At 40.1% G+C, this 22,746-nt stretch overlaps 1 protein-coding gene across 1 annotated transcript in view; it reads right to left on the bottom strand.

Annotated features, from left to right (window-relative positions):
• LOC106529256 (zinc finger protein 236) overlaps window positions 1-16,984 on the bottom strand; it is a gene marked incomplete at its 5' end in the record, with an annotated part of 68,473 nt that extends 51,489 nt beyond the window's left edge. The window contains 4 exon segments of the mRNA XM_014024611.1: window positions 4,815-4,960; window positions 7,448-7,891; window positions 9,398-9,501; window positions 16,684-16,984. Coding sequence (XP_013880065.1) covers window positions 4,815-4,960; window positions 7,448-7,891; window positions 9,398-9,501; window positions 16,684-16,984 — 995 coding nt within the window.
• Window positions 16,985-22,746: the final 5,762 nt, after the last annotated feature.

The following is a 22,746-nucleotide window of genomic DNA, read 5'->3' as shown; positions in this document are numbered from 1 at the left end:
GTGTGTGTGTGTGTGTGTGTGTGTGTGTGCTGTTTGTATGTGGCACCCAGCAGATGCTGGCGATCTTTATCTCTCATTCATGGCGTCCAAGGAAATGTAGCGTAAGCATGGTTAACAGTCAGTTTCTCTGTATATATATATGTGTGTGTGTGTGTGTGTGTGTGTGTGTAGTTTGAATCAGTTTGCACACACCAGAGATCAACTCATTTGCACACCACCCCCTCGGATCATGATTCTGTCATGACAGTTTTTTCCCCCAAGGCAAATGTATAGTCTGATTAGAGACACTGTCTGCCATAAAGGATTTTATTAGTCACCACTACATCATGTTGCACAAAGCTAAACACGAGACGTGAGACGTTTGCTGTTCAATAACCTGCCTGTGGCACATCTAGCAGAATATCTGTGCCACAGATATCATTTATGACATTGGCGGGGTATTAATAATATTAACTTAGTGTTTTTATTGTACAGTTTTAAGAACTGTTTAAAGAGTTTCCACATACCTTCCACACAAGTTGCACCTTAAACATCACTCTACAGTATAACACCATGAATGAGAATATTTTGTTACGTGTTGCTGAACTTCACTGAAGTTTGAAGGCAGCAAGTAGCAACAATTATTTATTACCTGATCTAGAACATTTTAATCAAATAATGCAATGTTATTTTAATTATGATTATATGTACATGAAGAATAACAAACACAAATATTAACCAGACTTATTTCTTTACTTCTAAAATTTGTGTGGATTAGATTCCTTCTGTGAAGTCAGAAAAACAAAATTGAAATTCATTACTTTCACAGCTGACTGAACAGAACTCATGGCAACAGCTCTGTTGAATCTCGTTCTGCTACTAAACTTCATTGTTCCTTTAAACTATGTTGTTCATTTGGTTTGCTTCAAATTCACTCACTACTGATATTATTGGATGAAAAACACTCAATGTACCCCTGAAGCACTGAGACAACAAACTGGTCTGCAGGAGTGAATACTGTGGTAAATGGATCACACTAAGGAAAGAAAGTTTTACAGTAAAATGTTCACAATAAGGTTTTGTGTCATTGTTCATAATTTAATGTAAATCTAATGAGTACGTTCAGTTTCCTCTGAGATAAAAAAAAGACTATTGAATTTATTAATAGCAATAAAAAAATGAATCAGCTCTTGAAGGAATGCATATCACCTGCTGCATCAAAGACCTTAAAGCAGGGCTATTCAACTAAATTACTCTGGGGGCCACAGTTACTGCCAGTCAACAGCTGAGGGGTCGAACATCCAGCAATTAAAGTTATTATGTAACTAAACCAAGTATTACAAAGATATGCTACCATTGAATTAGTTTATTTTGCTGCATTTAATCATGAATACAACATACAGAACCCTATAAAAGTAGTGATAATTAAACATTATCGAAAACAAAAAGAACATATGCCTCCAATTATTAGACACAAATAATATTTTGACATCTCTGACTTGCAAATTTTTAAACCATCTTATTTTCACTTTCATCATTTTATCTTTAACTGCTTGTAGTTTTAACTGTCTTGAGTGTTTATAGAAATGGTTTTTACCAGCTTCTAGCCAAGATTCTGATGTTTCTGTAGATACTAAACATGTCTATGTTTAACTAAAAGAAAGAGTAATTAAAGTAGAAAACCAGGGCTTAAGAGATAAATAAACCAATTGGCGGGCCGAACTTTGGTCACTTGCGGGCCGGATGTGGCCCGCGGGCTGCCAGTTGAATAGCCCTGCCTTAAAGATTTCTTCAAGTATGTGATGTGGAGAACTCTTTTTATAGACTCAAATTTTAAAATGCGTCAATTTTTAAGCATTTTTCTTTTTATATCTAAGTGCAAATATTTGCTGTGATTTATTTATTTTTTGTTTTTACGTCGATAAGGTTTTACTTCCTGCTTCAAACATCATACAAAGAAAACCCAAACTGTACAAAAAACATAAAATCTGAAAAACAATAGCCATAGAGCTGTTTGAGAGCACATACCTGTCCAGGTTTTTAGCAGGAAAGCTAAAAACTATATAATGACAGCTAAAACAATAAACTAGAGGACTGATGTTGTGGGTACAGCCAATGATTCATAGAGAATTTGTCTATTTTCCATATTTATATATATTTATAGACTTTTTGAAATTCAGATTTTGAACTTTTAGAAAAAAAATGAATTCAATGTTTAAGTTGAAGTCATTTGTTTTTTTTCTTTCTTACTTATCAACACTTGAAAAATACTGATCACAGAATCTTTGTCATGATAATTTAATCTAAGCTTTTGCAGGTCTACAGTTTTACCTCTCTAGAGCAGATTGTCCAAGTAAAAACTAAGCTGTGAGATTTTAAATGTAAATTGCCTTAAAACTGAGAAATGTCTGGTGACTGATGGAAGCTCCTAATTGGTGGAAGTTTGAAAACACATGTTTTAACTTAGTTCAACCAAGACAGTGAGTAGAACTGGTTAAGATCAGACAGGTAGAAAGACTCAAAGAACAAGAGATCTGTTGTGGAGGTAGAAAGTTACATAAGGACAACTGCTTGTCTTCACCAGTCAAACTTTTACTGAAGGTAGGTCAGATGGAAAAAATTTGTTAAAGAAAGTTAAATGATACTGTGATGGAAATAATACTTTTAGGTTTAAGCATCCTCTCCTTGGGCTGCTACCTTATCGTGGTGGAGGGGTTTGAGTGTCCCAATGATCCTAGGAGCTATGCTGTCTGGGGCTTTATGCCCCTGGTAGGGTCACCCATGGCAGACAGGTCCTAGGTGAGGAACCAGACAAAGCGCAGCCCGAAGTCCCCTTATGATGCACAACAATTTTGGATCTGGCGTTCCCTCGCTCGGACGCGGGTCACCGGGGCCCCCCTCTGGAGCCAGGCCTGGAGGTGGGGCACGATGGCGAGCACCTGGTGGCCGGGCTTTCACCCACGGAGCCCGGCCGGGCTCAGCCCGAAGAGGAGACGTGGGTCCCCCTTCCAACAGACTCACCACCCGTAGGAGGGGCCAAAGGGGTCGGGTGCATTGTGAAATGGGCCTCCCTTCTGAAGCTGCTGCCCCCGCGACCCGACCCCGGATAGGCGGAAGAAAATGGATGGATGGATGGATGGAGGTTTAAGCCAGAAAATCATGACGTACTTTAATGAGCTAGGTTTTCATGACATGCCGTTTATCAGGAGATAGAGTGATTATAGCCAGAACAAGATCTGCTAACAACAATCATTCTTAGATATCACTTGTGTTTATCTTTGTGTTTTCCCTTGACCCAGCATTTTCTTAGGATGAAATCTTGCTTTATTAAGATGACATAAAAGTGTTTGTTACACAGTATATATGAGGCCTCAACTGCCTCAGCGAAGGAGAAGCAGGAGCAGAGAGCAGGGGGACAGTTTGATGGCTCTATGTTGTTCTCGGTGTTCCTGTTTTTACAATAAAACTAAGCCAATCATTCCACGGAGTACCTTCATTCTTGGATCATAACAGATGCCCTGCTAGGAATTTATTAAAAGACACCTGAATGACTCAAATAATAAAAGACAAAAAATCTGGTGAAACAGGAACTAGGGATGGGTACCTTTGACATTTGAATCGATTCGGTACCAATATCAGGTACCTGGGAATCTGTACCGGTACTTAACGGTACCAATTTTCGGTACTTTGTGTGTGTTGTTTTGTTTTTAATAATAAACTTTTATGTTTTTTATTTAACATATTTCTCAATATATAAAATTAACAAATATCAAGACAACGTCCAACTCTATGTATTGTAACATCAGTTGTGTAACTTAAAACTCTTGAAAACAACAAGATTGTTTGTCTCATTGCACAAATTAAAATTCAGCTCCACGTATTTCTATTGATGTCATTTCCCTGCTAGAAAAATTGTGTGACGGAGGTCCATGGAAGGCAAATAAGTTTAAATCAAATAAACAAAAGAGGATTGAGTTAAAACAAATAAAAGGTATTATGTTTTGAGCATCCAAAACTCGTCCAACACTTCAAGTTGGCTGATTGTGCTTTTTTAGGTCAGACGCGTTCGGACTGTCGGGAAGCACCTCTGTTGTTTTCCTCTGTCGGTCTCTGTTTAATGGTGGATGAAATTAAAAAAAGTGGTGGTACTTTATTTACTTTGAGCAAGCGAACGTCGTGCTCACAAGATAATTAATCCACCAGATAATTCAGAGGCAGTCTGTTCGGGGAGTTTTACTCCAGGAGCTGTGAGGCTTTCAAGCTACATTCAGACCGAGCTCTGTTTACTGAGCCAACGGCTGCTGACGTCATTATGCTCTTGCTCGATGCTGCGTTCAGGACAAGCGTGGAAAATCTCCCACTCTTACGCCAATACAGTCGCAATGATGCGCTTAGGTACTGAAACATTTGATATTACGTGAATAGGTTCTCAGTGGTACTGACAGAATTCGGTTGGTACTTTAAAAAAGTGTCTAATTCGGTACCCATTCCTAACAGGAACTGAACTTCTCTGATATAGTTAGCAAAAAATTTGTGTGGACTAAAATATAAACTGAGTGCCATTGTCTCAGCTACACTTGAGCACAGCGATCATAAAGCTGCGAGGGTGTTTTTCTTTGATTTGGTCGACTTGGTCAGACAGTAGTTAGTGACAGATGAATGCACGCAAGAACAGAGGAGAAATATTCCATAAATGTGGAATTCTTCAAACAGAAGCAAAAGTTTACATTTCATCAAGAGCAAAACTGAAAACACAAAAGATTATCTTAACCCTCCAGCTGCCCTTGGATCAAAATTACCCTGGAGGCCTCAACAGGAGGTGTGTGTAACCTCACCTGTAGTGTGATGTTGTTGATGTTGCCTGTATCGATGCCAGAGATCTGGACATTGGGGCACACCAGGTTGGCAGGTGTCAGCTGCAAGTGGATCCCATCCAGGGTCGTCAGGCCATCAGGGAGGGACACGGTCAGATCTCCTGCAGCTGAACCACACACACACAAACACACACATGAACAGGTATAGGAATATAGTGAGTGAGCTGAAAACGTTGCTGAAATTTTGACTACTGCATTATGTAAACAGCTAAGTTCAGATAAATCATCAATAAAAAAGCTAATTTTGACTAAACTTGAGATGCATAAACTGAAGAATGACTATGAAGATGTAATGTTAACAATTTGTGTTAAAAAAATCTAAGTGTGATAATTGATATGTTTCTGTGGTACCAAAACTTCCTGATAGTCTGTGTTAGAGAATACACACATAAAAAGAAACCACTGAATGTTCCAAAACAGTCATAAAACAGTCAGCAGCTTTTTAAGCTGATGGTAAAAGAAAAGGAGATAGTAGGCTCTCTCTAACAGAATCTAAACTTTTTTCTCCCAAAACACAACAACGGGCTTGTTCAAATGGTACATACCATAACTATGGTGAACCAAAGAAGAAACCAATGATAAAAACATCAGTGATGTTCGTGTTCCAAGTGGCAATGATGATACAGCTGTCAGGCATCAACTGCGCCTTAAGTCCCAGTTCAAAATAGTGACCCTGATCCAAAGATTTCAGCCAGAACATGCATAATCTTTGAGGTGCAAACTATTGATCTGAAGCCGCTCTTCATGTTTGTGAAAAAGTCTAGATGCTCTTTTAAATTGGAGGGTTTCAGTGCTTTGTTGGATAGCCAGTACCAAGCCTAACCATATCTGATAAAGTCTACGTTATACTTATGTACAATTTCGGTTTTCTTGGAGGGTTTTCTCCATTTTTGCCTTCAACTTTTCACTTAACATAAGCTTCTATTTCTCCAACTTTTTCTAGCAGCTGGCTATGGTTCTTCTTTTTTGTATTAAAAATAGTTGTTAAACATCTAAGTGGCACAATACGTCTATTCGGTCTATTGAAAACCAATGCAATCCTGCGGTCCTCACGGCCCACAGTTGAAAAACAGATTTTTCTTTTACGGCCCTCAAGGTGGCGATCACAGCCCAAGTATGGGTTGTGGCTCAACGGTTAAGAATCTCTAAAGCACTGATTGGTCTGTATTGAATGATTTATTCTGATTAGCTTTATAGAGCGATATAGTAGATAAATGAATATATGTGTGTGGGTGGGTAATTGAGGACATGACTCAAGACTATTGTAAAGGGCTTTGAGTATCCTGGTTGGGCAGAAAGATGCTATATAAGTACAGTCCATTTACAGATTATTAGGTGCCATTATGAATGATTGCTTTGAATGTATGACTTGTCTATGTAGCTTGCAGTGCCAGGTTCTCTTGCAAGTAATCCACCTTAGCTTCCTCCAATCTGCTCACATTATGAGTGGATCCATCTGGCTGTGTCATGGTGGCTGTAGCTTTTTATAGTTATTGAGATTTTGTGTTTTTCTTTTTGGTTATAGAAGTGTAATGTCTCCAGTAAAGGTGTTTAAAATGATGACAGTTTGGTGCTGCTACTTCTTGGAACCTTAGACTTTGAATGTGAGTGTTACGTTTTCCCTTTCAGAGTGAACTTTTGTGTCTGGTTTCTTTTAGTTTTATTAACTAAAACAAAAAAACTTTTAAAGGTTTTGTTTCAGTTTTCAGTTAAAATTTGTATTAAAAATTCTTTGTTTTAAGCAAGTTGCCATTTTTTCATTACCAGACTTTATTTATTGTTTTGCCACCACATCTCTTAGACAAAAAATGGGAAATGTAACAACAGGTGTAATTCTTGTGGTGGCAGCGCTCTGTTGATGTGGAGTGATATTTTAATGCATAACTGAATCATAATGTGGTCCAAGAAAACTCTGTCCAGATGGGCATACAGAGTGTGGTGAAGGCAAAGAAGAGCACCTCAGGGACATAAACAGTAGCAGAGAAGTGTTATTTGGAGATTACTAAGGCTGTTAATTAGTTTTATTCTTCCATTAGTTCAATGTGACCTGATACAAAATTTAATTTCAGAGCAGAGTTAACAAGTAGGTTAAACTGTACTATTACCACTAACATGAAGCCTTTTCTGCTAATGTTGATCAATATTTCCTATGAAAAAGTTCTTCAAAGTCTAGATTTCTGAATATCTTATTTTCATGCTTTCAATTTCAGTCATTTCCTTAAAGTAAAATCTTTTTGGTTATAACTATGTATGTGAGAAAAATTGTCAAATTCCCTCCTTCATGACCAAGACCAATAACTCCCTCATACTGTAAACTGATCCAAGCTGAGCAACAAATCTGATGCTGCAACTTCACTCAAACTGACAAGAAATTAACAGAAAATGCCAGTCTCAGATTTACAGACTTAGATCATTTTCTTAATGATTTCTTCCTTAATGTTTGCTGACTTTGTTAGATGCAAGGTAATACACTAAATATCTAATTATCAAAGTTCAGATTGTTTTGTTCTTATGTTTCTCTCCTCCAGTGCTATGCTAATCATTTTCTTCATGGTGTGTATTTGAATGTTTAAGAAGTTTTCTTTAACACCTACCTGACATGGAGGCAGGCAGGATGGCCTGGCCTACTAGTCCTGGTTGCAGTAAATTCTGGTCAAATTGCCCCGTCATGACTTGATTGGCTGGTAGATAAATGCTGGGGTCAGAGTTTGAAGTTTGTAACAAGCCCACAGACTGAAGAGCCTCAGAAGCAGCCGGCTGCTGTCCCTGACCTGAGGCCACAGACTGCCCTGTACCTGTGCCCTGACTCTGCCTGATCTGACCGGCAGACGAGGAAGAGCGCTTGGATTTTCGACTGTCACCATTTGGACGAAAGTGACACTGAATGTGGGTTTTGCGGTGACCCGAAGTTCGGAAGCGGAGATCACAGAAGGGGCATTTGAAGGGCTTGGAGCCGGTGTGGAGACGCATGTGCACCTTTAGGCTGCCTTTTGTAGAGAAGGAGGTGTTGCACATGTGACAGCTGAACAGTTTTTGACCTGCAACAATAAATAAATATTTTTGGTTTTAATGTTTGAACATGAATTGTTTCTTAATCATAACTGAGACCAGAAGGTCACAATATGAAAAAACTTGTTTTAATTTGTTTTGCACAAGTTGAACAGCTGTTTTACTCTCAGATTGTTGAAAACAAGAGACAGCTTTGAAATAACAAGAACAGCCTGTCTAGTTAACCAAGCCTGTTTGCAGCCCAAATGTCCTGAAATTAGCTCCTGGAAGCTATTGAGGCTTTTGCATTTTAAAACATTTCTGAAGTGGATTCACAAGCAAAGTCTATGTGAACAACTTCAGTCAAACACAAAGGAGGGCACATGACATTTGAAAACGTATAAAACACCCTGAAATTATAAATACCATAAATGTGGTTAGTGGTAATGTAAGAAAAACCACTGACCCAAAAGTAAAGCTCTGGTAAAATCACATCTCATGTATTGTCGGAACTTTCTACTCTGCCATGTGGGCTGGAGTCCAGCACCTACCATTTTCTCATATTACATATTCATATCTGTTTTGTGGCTAAAGTTGAACAGTAATGCAAACTTGTAAAAATGTCTCTTCTGTGAACTTTCAAGATGTTTAATGATACAGCCCTTTACTTCCATTTTTGGTGTGTAACGTTATGTCAGGGTCCAGATTGCACACCAATATGGTTGTTGTTGTTTTTTCCTCATTTCTGGCAAGAATATTTGTAGCAGGAACAACATGCTGAATCAATGTGTTGCTCTTCAGCTTTTTCGTCTTGTACATACACTTCCTGGCCAAAACAAAAAGTCACCATCTGGATCTAACTACGGTCTATGATGTGGAGTTGCTGCAGTTGGTCAGGTCTAGGTTCAGCAACAGTCTGTGCTCAAAGAATGAGGTCAGCTGACTACCTGAATATACTGAATGACCAGGTTATTCCATCCATGGATTGTTTCTTCCCTGATGGCACGGCCATATTTGCCAGGATTCATGGCACTGGACTTGTGAAAGAGTGGTTCAGGGAACATGAGACATCATTTTCACACATGGATTGGCTCCACAGAGTCCAGTGAAAATCTTTGGGATGTGCTGGAGAAGGCTTTGCACAGCAGTCAGACTCTACCATCATCATTGCAAGATCTTGGTGAAAATATTTTTGCAACACTGGATGGTGTTGGTGGCATCCTTTTTTTTTGGGCCAGGTCAGTAAAACTCCAAAAGAAAGATGCACAGCAGCAAAGTCAATAAGTATTAGATTTTTATCTAAATGAAAGTGAAAACATAAATGTTTTTCAATACTCTATTTTCTTTTTGGCAAGACCAAGAAAAAACTAAAAACAATTATCACCCATTTCAGGACTGTGTAAGAACCCTGTCAAAAAAAACAAAAACAAAAAAAAAAACCAGCTATTGCCAAATTAGAGGTCAACCAAGATTTTTTTTAATTCATCACCTGACCAATAGGTCTACCTCTAATTACATAGTTACTGTGCTCATCTTTGAATAAATTAATGTCTGACCTGTGTGTGTTTTCACATGGCAGTCCAGAGTCGACTTCACTGTGAAACTCTTCCCACATTCATCACATTTGTATGGTCTTTCACCTGTGTGGATCCTGATGTGCCTGAACATCAAAACAGAGGTTAAGAGTCAAATATGACAGATCACATAAACAAATTTGAGATTTAAGACAGCAGTAAATAAAGCTAGTTAATATTTTGCAAGAGACAAACAGAGAGGATGAGAGGAAATAAAAAGCAGGATGTGCAGTCAGTCATGACCTCTTTTTTTCAGTTAGGTTGAATACGTATTTAAGCTTCAACTAAACAGTAAATTCCATATCTAGGAAAAAATTATTAACATAGCTCACAGCTGAGTGTCTGAGATTTTTAAGTGAAGAACAGCCTCAGGCCAAGTTTTAAAGAAACCATTGTTTTATGTTTAAAAATGTGGCAGTCTCAGAGTATCTGAACTACCAAGAAACTTGTTTTTGAGAATAAAATAAAACCTTTCACAGCTCTAATATTTTCACCCTTCCGCCGCTATTAACAGAACATCTCAAGCTGATTAAGGAACAACGTGGCCTTGTCCATTATTTACAGGCTTCAGTATTTTTTTCTAAATTTGTCCTCTTTAATTAGAAAGTCTGAGAAGTAACCAACACTGTTTATGATGGGGATGGTGCACTGCTGAACTCAACCCGGGACGTTGTGGGTCGGTGGGCCAAATACTTTGAAGATCTCCTCAATATCACCGACGTCTTCCCATGAGGAAGCAGAGACGGTGGGGACCCTGGGTCGGATTTTTTTTCCAAACTTTATTCATTTCTTTAAAATTAACTAAATAAATTTATATACAATAAAAATACAAATCACAAATAAAATGAACGCCGGCAGAAAGAAGAAAAAAAATCTTATAGTATCTGCGCCTTTTTCTTCCCAAAATTGAATTTTTAAACAATAAAAATCTACAAACACGAAAAGCTAAACAAAAACAATCTCAAATCCTTGTTGAACAACTTTTCGTATGAATACACATTATATTGTTTCATATTTCTTTAAGAAAGTGACTTTTACCATTCTATTAAACATAAACATTGATCTGGCATTTTTGACATCACTCTCCAGATTGTTCCACAGTCTTATTCCTTGTATGGAAGTACACCGCTCCCTCAAACTAGTTTGAAATCCAGGTTTCACAAACATTTCTACCCCYTTCAGATTATAACAACTTTCTCTCTAAATAAAATGTAATTGGTGGTTTAAAGGTAATGTACATTTGTGAGCCTTATACATAGCCTGTAAAACATTATAATCAACCAACTCACAGAACTTCAATAATTTCAACTGATAAAATAATATATTTGATAGGTGACTGTAGCGTTTTCTATTTTAAATTCTTACAGCTCTTTTTTGTAAAACAAAAATAGGGTTTATAATTGTTTTACATGCTTTCCCCCAGACTTCAACACAATAAATCAAGTGTGGAACAACCATTACATTATACAACATGTACATAGCTCTATCATTAAATAACTCCCTTACTTTATACAGTACTCCAATAGATTTAGCATTTTTTGTTCTTAGGTAATTCATGTGAGGTCTTCATGTCAGCTTTTCATCAATGATGACACCCAGAAACTTCACCTCACTGACTCTACAGATCTCAACATCATCAACTGTAAATAGAACATCAATAATTCCATTTCTATTACCGAATATCATATAATTAGTTTTATCTAAATTTTATGATAATTTAACTTAAATTTAAACCAATTTTGTATTTTCACAAATTCAGTTTGCATCATTTCCAACATCTGTTCTATGTCTTTGCCCGAACAAAAAGATCTGCATCATCTGCAAATAAAATTAATTTAAGCAACCCTGACACATTACCAAATCATTCACATATAAAATAAATAACTTTGGTCCAAGTACAGAACCCTGAGGAACTCCACATGTAATGTTACAGAGTTCAGATCTTACTTCATTTATCTGTACAAAGTGTTTCCTATCTTTCAGATAACTACATATACAATGTAGTGCTAATGACATATTTATGTAGTTTTGCAAGAAGGATATTGTGGACAGTGGTGTCGAATGCTTTCTTTAAATCAACATAAATACAAGCACAGTATTGTTTTTAATCAACAGCAGTTATTTGTTCCATCACTTCCATAAGAGCCATTGAAGTGAGTTATTTGCTCTGAACCCATATTGACTACTACTTAAAATATTCTGCTCATCGATAAATTGATCCAATCTAGCCACAAATAATTCCTCTAAAATCTCTATTGTTGAAGTCACCATACTAGTTAAAAAGTTCCTCGGTGGCAGGGCATCGGGGGTGGATGAGTGCTTTAATGCTCTGGATGTTGTGGGGTTGTGTTGGTTGACGCAATGCCTCCCTGGTAAGTTCTATTCAGGGGTCCTGGAGAGGAGGGTCTGTTGGATAGTTGAATCTCGGATTTAGGAAGAGCAGTGTGGTTTCCGTCCTGGTCGTGGAACAGTGGACCAGCTCGACACCCTCAGCAGGGTCCTGGAGTCAGTCTACATGTGTTTTGTGGACTTGGAGAAGGCGTTCGGTTGTGTCCCTCGGGGAGTCCGGTGGGAGGTACTCCTGGAGTATGGGGTAACAAGCCCATTGATACAGGCTGTTAGGTCCCTGAAAGAGCCGGTGTCAGAGTTTGGTCTATATTGCCGGTAGTAAGTCGGGCTTGTTTCCTGCGAAAGTTGGAGTCAGCCAAGGTTGGTCTTTGTCTCTGCTTTTTGCAGATGATATTATCCTATTGGTTTCATCAGATCGCGATCTCCATCTTTCGCTGGAGTGGTTCGCAGAAGAGTGTGAAGCGGCCAGGATGAGGATCAGTGCCTCCAAATCTGAGTGCCTTCTTTAGGTCAGGGAAGAGGTCCTGCCCTAAGTGGAGGAGTTTAAGTATCTTGGGGTCTTGTTCATGAATAAGAGTAGAATGGAGCGGGAGATTGATAGGCGGATTGGTGCTGCACCGATCTGTTGTGGTGCAGCAAGAGCTGAGCCAAAAGTTGAAATTTTCAAATTACCATCGGTCTACAGCTTTAACACTGCAATATATTTTTTTCATCAAGATTTTCGATTTAAATGTTGGAGGTAACAGTGTTTGTTAGCAAAAAATATAAAATACTGACTGGATTTTATTAAAAACACTAGGAAAATAGGGTCTACAACCGATTAAATTTTGAAGCCACCACAGTTTAAAGTGGCCACCATAGCTAATCAGCACAAGTACAAATGGCTATAGTTTAGCCCGTTTTTGAGATATTGAGCAAAGATTTCATGTGGTTGTAGCTGTAAGTAATTACCATGTATCTGAAGCACTAAAAAAATTAATTGTATTGCATGACTTTGTCAAAAACGTAATGTACATGGTTTGACAAAATTAGCTACAAGTTCTTCATTTTCTCAGCATAAAATGATTGTAGTTAAACTTCAGCAGGTGATGTGTTTCCTCTCAATGAAACACCTCACCTGGTGATACATTGAAAATTTTAAATTTAAATTTTCTTTTCCCACTACAGAATACTGAGCTTTTAAACCTCATCGTATGTTTATTTCTGCAATATGCCAACTTTCTTACATTTCATTTCAATGAAAAGCCACCTGACAAAGTGAATGGGTTTATGGGACTTATAAAAAGGACGAGAAGTTGCAAGTAGAGGCTGCAAATAGATAGGTGCTGCAGACAGTTTTGTGTCTAATAAAGAATCTTAAATTAATACATTTAATGGAAAGGAAAAAGGCTCATTTGTTTTGAACTGATAATAATAATGTAAAAACAAAAAGCTGACTGACCAAATGATAGTAGCATTAATTTTAAATACTGAAATGAGAAGAACCGTCCCGTCTTCTCTTATTTCTTTATGTTTTGCTTCCTAACAACCAGACTTTCCTATATTAATTTAATGTCTTGAACAATGTGGTAAATCTGAAAGATTTTCCAAGTTTTTCTTTGAACATTTAATTGCTTTTCTAGAAACAGTTTCTGAAAGCCTGAAAGGGAAGTGTTCCGAGCATGTCCAACTGGGAGGAGACCCCAATGAAGACCCAGGACGTGTTGGAGAGACTATGGGTGTATTCACACCTGACACATTTGGTCTGTTTTAAACAGACCAGAGTTTGTTTCCCCCGTTGGTCCGGACCTTTTGTGCAGGTGTGAATACACTCATGCAAACTTTGGTGCGGATCAAACAACTGGACCGAGACCTGTTTTTTGAGGTGGACTTGGTCTGCTTCCAAACGAACTCTGGTGTGGTTCGCTTCTGGTGTGAATTCAGAACGGACTCAAACCAAACCAATTATGAAAAACATGCGCCTTTTTGGACTTCACGGGCCACCATTGCTAAGCTAAATAAACCAAAATCCTACTTGATTTGTCGTCTCCTGCTTAGCAGCTCAGCTGCCAGCATGTAGTGCAGTGGTGTCCAAAGTTGGTCCTCAAAGGCCGGTGTCCTGCATGTTTTAGGTGCTGCCCTAGTTCAACACAGCTGAACCTAAGGAGTGCCTAATGAGTGGGCCTCTGCATACCTTGATGGCAAACTGAGAAGGTTAATCATCTATTTGTATCAGCTGTGTTGAAGCAGGGACAAATCTAAAACTTGCAGGAGACCGGCCCTTGAGGACCAGAGTTGGACATGCCTGATGTTGTGGGTCAGAACACGCAGAGCACCTCATCTCCTTTGGGTTGCAGCACACATTTACTAACGTCGCTCCAAAATTAGAATATCATCACAAAACCACCATTGAATTAGCCGCTTTGACATTTTATAAATGGTATTGCAGTTGTACTATCAGCACAAATGTGCACATCAGAACTGCAGCACACAGGACTTCCATGTTTCTTTCTGGGTCTGTGCGCTCAGTCCCTCCCCCGACCTTTCTGTCTAATGGGAGCAATGATCGTCACCCTTGTGGCTTTGTTTACAAGTTATAGTTTGTTTACAAAAAAGCACAATGTGAATGCAAACCGCACCAAACAAAAAAAATGAAGTCCACTTTTGGTTCAGATCAAACAAGTGGACTAAAGGACTTTCCTGGTGTGAATACACCCTGAATATTTTGGCTGGCCTGGGAACAACTTTGGGATCTTTGAAAATAGAAGTTCTGTTAAGAAGGCAAGATCACATCATGCCTGTACTTTACTCCTTTCATTGGCTCCCAGTTCGTTTATGTTGATTTTAAACTTATGTTTGTTTTTAAAGCTGATACCTTCTTATTTGTGATCTTTTACAAGCACATTGTCCAGTTAGAGCTCTTCAGTCAGCTGACCAACATTTTTGAAAGTCTATATAGATCAAAGTCCAAAGAGTAGGGTGATTGTTCATTTGCTGTAGCTGGTCCAAAACTATGGAATTGTTTACCATTTGAGTTGCGCGTGGTCAATAACCTATTTTTGTTCAAAGCTAAGCTGAAGACACATTTGTTTAGAACTGCACACTGTAGTGCACTGTTTTTATTTTTCTAATAATATTGTTGGCTTTTATTCTTCATTTCTTATTGCTGAACTAATGGAAAGCACTTTGGTTCAGTAGTCACTGTTGTAAAGGGCTATATAAATAAAATTTGATTGATTGATCTGCTTTGGAAGTGCATCTGCTCAAACCTCTTGTTAGCTAGTAAATGCAGTTCAAGAAAACCCACATTCAAGTAGACTTTGCCAACTTAAAACAACTCAAAATGCTTTGTGTAAATTATATTCTACAACCCTGTACACTGCTGTCATCTTTGCACTGCAAAAACATACAATTTCTGCAAAAACTACAGCTAGATGCTACTGACACTATTTGGACTTGCAAGTATCAACAGATTTAGAACTCATTGTGATTTTTAGGAAATAGCACTTGTGTGAACCGTTAAAATCTTTTAGAGATGAATCCGCTCTGGTTCTGGCCCAGCTCAGACCAGCCATTAGCTCATCAGTCCTGTCAAACAGAAAATTCATTCCACAAACTGAGGTCATTCAATGAACTATCTAAAACAGAGACATACTAATAAGATATTAATTATTTGGAACTTGTTCACTTCAAATTTGCTGAACTGTGCCTTTGAGATTTAGAAAACCTTAATGACCTGATGTGTAAAGCCTACTTATTTTTTGCTACGACTGTACAAATTCAGCTTGTTTGTCACAACCTTACCTTACCTTACCTTTTAAGGAGAGTGTGATTTGATTTGATTTGATTTATTTAATTAACAGGAAAAKATTATTAAAAATCAAGCCTGACTCAGCATAATTGCTGTTTTACAGCAGGTTCCTGTTCTGCAGCACATAAAACACTCTGAATTACAGCATCACAATCACATCATTATACACCATAGACACAAAGACAAACAAGCATACCAAATTTCAGGAAGGCAGCATTTGCAAAATAAGACGTCTAAATATGAGCGCAACAGAAAGTGTCCAGCAGATAGCAGACAAGATTCTTCTTAAAGGGCTGTAGTTTTGAAATGGACTTTATGTTTTGAGGAACGTCATTCCATGCTTTAGTATAAACATAGAAGAAAGACCTCTGGCCGTAACAGTTTTTAAAAGTTGGTAATATCAGTTGTCCTTTTGTAACAGATGAAGTTTGAAGAGACAGGCTAATTCAAGCAAGACAGATTCAATTAACTCATTTTTTGTTTCAGCTGCTTACACTACTAAAGGACTCACTAAAGCTTGACACTGAATTAGAATAATGGCTACGTTCTGAGCATAAGGTTTCCTTTTCAGTTAATGTGTTTCTTTCTAAACTACAGCTAAAACCTTAAAACGCAGCCTTTCGTCATGTCACATTGGAGATTTTAAAAGGTAAAACTACCAGAGAAACTCATTACCAATAAGAGCAGAGTAATGGTTTTGGCTGAGTGGTGTAGATCTGACTAAAGCTGGTATGAAATGACTTTTATTTGTAATAAGTAACAAACTTTTTAGAAAAACTATCAAAAACTCTTTAAACGCAATGTTGTTTCTCTGATTTTGAGCAGCAAATTGACTTTCACAGCTGATTTTCTCTATTCACAGCTCGTATTTGACACGAAGGTGACATCTGATACCAATGTAAGAAATAAGAGATGACTGTCAAAGAGTTTAATTATTTCTAATTATTCTCCACTGAACTTTCATATCCTGTGACTGAGGTTAGCTGTTCCAAATTAATATCACCAAACAGAATCAGTGAGAGGCCCAGTTCGATGTAGACTACTAGCTCATTCAAATTTTCATTAGGAATATTACTCCAAGGTAAAGACTTTCTTCATAAGCTATCAATAAAAAGATATTAGCATTCACCTGACAAGGTCGCTGGGCTTCTTGAAGCTTTTGGGGCAGTAATTACAGCAGTTGGCAAACTTGGGCTCTGTTTCCAGCTCCACAGCTTTGTCTTTGATCTCGCTGATCCGATCTCTCTCAGCCGCTGACTGAGAGAGGATCCGCTCCGACACTGATGCCTCTTCTCCAGGGTCTTTGGCTAGCTCCGCTGTCTGTTCTTCAGTGAAGGTGATGATTTCCAAACTTCTCCTCTTCAATGTTTTCTGATCCCCTTCTACATCCTCCTCCTCCTCTTCCCCTTCTGTACCATCCAGTCCTATAGCTGCAAAAAGTATATAGATTTGTTATTTTAAATCAGGGGTGCCCAAACATTTTCCCCGAGGGGGCCAGAATGAAAATCTATCCATGGCTGCGGGCCAAATGCAGTTATATAATACATGAAATACAAATACTTTTTTTAAAGTAAAGTCCTTTATTTTTAACCATTAAGCTATGCAATGGCCCTCTTTTGTTTTAGTCTGTGCACTTGGAGAAAGTCTGCCATACGCTCAAGTAGCAAAGCCTCATGGGACATCTCATAAATTGATAAAATATGAGTTTTTGTGGCCTTATAAAGTGTGCAAATCTACATGCGGGGTTAAATCTGATCTAAATATTTCTTGTTGTCATTTCATGTTTCTTGTTTAATCCTAATAAATCAAAGATATGTCAGCACCATGACTGAAAACTACCTTCACTACAGCCCTTTTATATAGTCATTTGACCAGTGGAAACACTGTGTTTCTACCTATAGGATAACAGGTTACAACCTTGTAACTTTGGCAACTGTTGGTGGGCCAAATCAAATGGCTTGGCGGGCCAAATTTGGCCCGCGGGCCCCACTTTGGGCTCCTCTGTTTTAAATAGTAAAGTATCTTTTTGCTACGCCTAATGCAAGCCAAATAAATCTGAGGGGATGCATTTAAAGTTTTTTTTATTAAAAGAGATACAAAGTACAAGAAGGAGTTGTTAATCAATGTCAGCTGCTTTGGTGTTAATGACATTTACAACATACAAAAACAGAAATGGCTTTAAAGCTGGAGTCTGCAGACATTTTCCCCGTCCTCATTACTTTATTTTATTGTTTTCTGTAGTTTTGCATTTGACTGAGGTCAGTGTCCAAATCAATATACAGTATATGTATACATTTTGTAATGTAAAATATAATTAATGAGAATGAGCTATAATAAAGAATGCTAGGTTTGCTGTGTCTCCCAGCATAGTTTCAAGTTGGGGTGTAACAATACATCGATCTATATTGATATATCGATATGAATAGTGCATGATTGAGTTATATCGAGGCAAAATGAAAATATTGATCTATATCTTCATCATATGCTTGAATCAATATCATATGCCCATCTAACACAGTAATTGTGTTAGATGGGCAAATGATATCGCATTATATCGATCACAGACGTGAATTGAAATCATATTGTGACAGATTTCGTGAGACCGAGAAATATCAAATAGTCATCCAAACATATCAATGTAATATTGTATTGTGATGAAGCTGGTGATTTACACCCCTAGTTTCAAGTGCATTGAGGAAATTTCAGGAGACAGGCATTTACTCTCGGAGAACATGACAAGGACGTCAAAATGGATCAGTGTCTGCTTTTGGTGTAAGGAAGGACAGGATGAGTACTGTCAGACCCCTACAAAGTGACATCCAGCAGGCAACTGGTGTGAATGTCTCTGAGCAAACCACCTTTTCTCAAAAATGAACCGTTTGCACTCATTCAGGGATCTTGTTGCAGGTGCCCTTGCATTCTGTATGGTCTCAATCACATTCTGTGGGAGCCCTGTGGATTGAAGGTTGAACCACTCATGGGCCAGGCCCACAGAGCCAGCCTTTCTGGGTGGGGGTGAAAGATTTGTCCCCACGCCTGAGACAGCAGGTCTTTGCATGCAGGCAGAGGCCAAGGCTCCTCACAGAGAAGCTGAGTTATCTCTGCTAACCAGTGTTTTGATGGCCAATGAGGTGCAATGAGAATCATTGACAGGCCTTCTGACCTCACCCTGGCTAACTTTGGTGAGATGAGAGCTATGGGAGGAAAAGCATAAAGCAGGAGCCGAAGCCACCTGTGGGTGAGTGCATCCACAGGTGGCTTCGGGACCTGCTTTATGCTTTTCCTCCCATAGATCTCATCTCACCAAAGTTACCTGTGGGTGAGTGCATCCACCCCCCCAGTGGTGCATTCTGGTTGTGCAGGGAGAAGAACAGGGGGCACTGATTGTTCTCTTGTGAGGCAAAAAGGTCCACTGATGGCTGTCTGAACCTCTGACAGACCAGCCTGACCACTTCTGGATGGCGTTTCCACCCTGCATACAGAGGGTTCCCCCTGGAGAGAAGATCTTCTCCACAGTTCAGCACTCCAGGAACATGAGTGGCCCTCAGAGACAGGAAATGTCTGCTGCTCCAGATGATCAGTTTGTGGGCCAGTGTCTGAAGCCTCAGTGATCTCAGGCCCCCTGCCTGTTGATACAAGCCACCACAGTGGTGTTGTCTGTTCTGACCAACACATGGTGTCCTTCTAGGAGAGGAAGGAAGTGTTTTAATGTTAGCTGAACGGCTAGCAGCTCCAAAAATTTATGTGGGATGACTGCATTTTTGGGTTCCAAGACCCAGTCACAGTTTTAACTTTGCAAATACCTCCCCATCTTGTCAGGGAAGCATTTGTTGTGATAACCTTCCTGTGTACAATCCCCATTGGCACTGCAAACTGTAGCCTGTATCCTCTTTTTATTGTTTTCAAAACCCACTCGGAGTTTGTGCATTCTGTCCACTTTTCTGCTTTCACTGTCAGGCAGCTAGCCAACCAGTTTGTTAAACACAAGCAAAGACTGCCCTCTAGCGACTCTGGGTTGGAAAAGGTTTCGGCTTGCAGTGCACATGCGCGTGGATTTTGGCTTTTGACAGTTCTGTCCGATTCGGGGAAAAGTCTTACTCCTTTCGAAAAAGGAAGGACTAAATCCCCAAATTGGCTCATGTTTATGTTTTTCAACATTTTTAACTGCACCCTCAGCTCGTAGCCTGGATGCGAGAGTTTGCAAACATTTATTTCTCTTTGACAGAAGATTAATGTGCTTGTGTGACACTGTTGAGGGCCGCTGAGGGGTTCCTCATGAACATCGAGTGCTGTGAACTTCGTGGCGCGCTGAGCAGGCTTGAACATCCTCTCGGGCACGCACGGAACTTTGCTGAACCCTCTGAACAGAACCGTGGAGGGAAAAGATTTCAGTTCATTCCCTCCATCCATGGAGGATGCCAGGCCAGCCGTTTCCTCCTCCTGGCCACCTGAGTGGAGGTGGGTGGCGGCGATTGTTGGGGCATGGGGCCTCAGGCTTCCTTTGCCATGGGACTTTGGAGGGTTTTTGCGGCGCTTGTAGGGCTCCCTGCACCTTTGCCAATTTTGGGATCCTAAAGGTGGGGGGCAAGCGTGCCACTGCCTGAGCGAAGGTTTGACGCTGTGGCGGCGGAGCTGCGGTGGTGGAGGCGAATGCACACCTGGGGAGACACAGCTTCAGAGCCTCATAATCTCTTTTCTTCTCCTCCCACCTCTTTTGCATCGACACATCTTCCCATGAGGAAGCAGAGTCTGGGGACCCTGGGTCGGAGGTGGTTAAAAAGCTCCTTAGTGGCATGGCACCGAGGGTGTACGAGATTTGCCTGGAGTTCCTTAAGGCTCTGGATGTTGTGGGGTTGCGTTGGTTGACGTGACTCTACAATATTGCGTGGACATCGGGGGCAGGTCCCCTGGATTGGCAGACCAGGGTGGTGGACACTAATTTAAAAAAGGGGACCGCAGAGTGTGTTCCAGCTATAGGGGGATCATACTTCTAAGCCTCCCTGGTAAGGTCTATTCAGAGGTCCGTTGGATAGTCGAATCTCGGATTCGGGAAGAGCAGTGTGGTTTTCATCCTGGTAGTGGAACACTGGACCAGCTCTACACCCTCAGCAGVGTCCTGGAGGGTGCATGGGAGTTCGCCCAACCAGTCTGCATGTGTTTTGTAGACTTGGAGAAGGCGTTCAACTGTGTCCCTCTGGGAGTCCAGTGGTGGGGGGAAATCTGGGAGTATACTGGGTACCAAGCCCTTTGATATGGGCTGTTAGGTCCCTGTACAACCAGTGTCAGAGTTTGGTCTGCATTGCCGGTAGTAAGTCGGACTTGTTTCCAGTGACAGTTGGACTCCGCCAAGGTTTCCCTTTGTCACAGATTTTGTTCATAACTTTTATGGACAGAATTTCTAGGCACAACCAAGGTGTTGAGGGGATCTGTTTTGGTGACTTAAGGATTGCATCTCTGCTTTTGAGGATGATGTGGTCCTATTGGTTTAATCAGATCATGATATCCAGCGCTCATTGGAGCTATTCGCTGCCGAGGGTGAAGCGGCCGAGATGAGGATCAGTGCCTCCAAATCAAAGACCATGGTCTTGAGCCGGAAAAGGGTAGGGTGCCTTTTCCAGGTCGGGGGGGGGGGGGTGTTCTGCYCCAAGTGGAGGAGTTTAAGTATCTCTGGGTCTTGTTTACAAATGAGGGAAGAATGGAGCGGGAGATCGACAGGCGGATTGGTGCTGCATCTACATTGATGCGGGCGATGTACCGGTCCGTAGCGGTGAAGCGAGAGCTGAGCCAGAAGGCGAAGCTCTCGATTTACCAGTCGGTCTACGTTCCTACCCTTGTCTATGGTCGGATACAAGAAGCCGAAATGAGTTTCCTCCGTAGGGTGTCTGGGCTCTCCCTTAGAGATAGGGTGAGAAGCTCGGTCAACCGGGAGGGGCTCCGCTGCTCCTCCACGTCGAGAGGAGCCTGTTGAGGTGGCTCTGACATCTTGTTAGGATGCCTCCTGGATGCCTCGCTGGTGAGGTATTACAGGCACGTCCCACTGGGAGGAGATCCAGAGAAATACCCAGGACACGCTGGAGGGACTTTGTTTCTCGGCTGGCCTAGGAATGCCTTGGGATTACCCTAGACGAGCTGGCCCAAGTGGCTGGGGAGAGGGAAGTCTGGGTATCTCTGCTTAGGCTGCTGCCCCGCAACCCAACAAGCAGGAGAAAAAAATCCAAAACATTTTCCAAACACTAATGTAACTTGATACATCTACTTTGATTTCTAAACTACTGAGAAATGAGAAGATGTAAATATTACTACAGAAACATAGAAGAAAGTGCCATGCAAACATTGTTTTGCCATCCTTACTGTAATCCTGAACACCGTGCTCTTTCTTCATATGCCTTTTACAGAGAAGACCGGTCCTGAAGCTCTCATCACACATGGAGCATTTGAAAGACTTGACGTGGATTATCATGTGGCGGCTCAGACTTCCGTTGGTGGTGAAGGAAGCTTCACAAACATCACACTTAAATGGTTTCACTCCTGTCAGGAAGAAATGACACAAAAACAGGATCTTTGGTCACAGGTATACTGTATATTATATCTTTCCGTTTACCTTATGTTGTATTTCTGTGTTTTGTATTTTACTTGATGTTGACACCTGGAGGATTGTTCCAACAAAAATTTTGCTTTTTTGTGCAAAGACAATTAAGATATCTTATCTTACATCTCTGTAGCTTTCACAAAGTAAGTTTTATCAGCTGAGAAAAAATGTAACAAGGTTTTTATTTATTTGGGATGGCTGTGGCAGAGTGGTTAGGAGAGTTCGATCCCCTGTTCCATCCCTTTAGTCATTGTGTCATTGTGTCCTTGGACAAGACACTTCACAGAGGGTCAGAGGGTCCAGTGGCGCCGGTGCATGGCAGCCTCCCCTCTGTCAGTGTGCCCCAGCGCAGCTGTGGCTACAATCTAACTTACATCATCAGTGAGTGAATGTGTGTGAGAATGGGTGAATGACTGTACAATCATGGCCAAAAGTTTTGAGAAAGACACAAATATTGTATTTTGTAGAGGTAACCCTGGTGAAAAAAAACTTTTCTATTGTTTTTTCTTTGTCTTTGATTTTATTTTTTTACACTTATAAGAAGAAATCATTTTAAAGTGTTTTTATTTTCTTTAAGTGAATAGGACAAAGTCCTATATATAT

Source organism: Austrofundulus limnaeus, unplaced genomic scaffold, assembly GCF_001266775.1.
Source record: "Austrofundulus limnaeus strain Quisiro unplaced genomic scaffold, Austrofundulus_limnaeus-1.0 Scaffold431, whole genome shotgun sequence".
In the NCBI taxonomy this organism is placed as follows: domain Eukaryota; kingdom Metazoa; phylum Chordata; class Actinopteri; order Cyprinodontiformes; family Rivulidae; genus Austrofundulus; species Austrofundulus limnaeus.
Note: the sequence above shows the minus strand (reverse complement) of the source record. Positions and strands in the feature narration are given on the sequence as shown.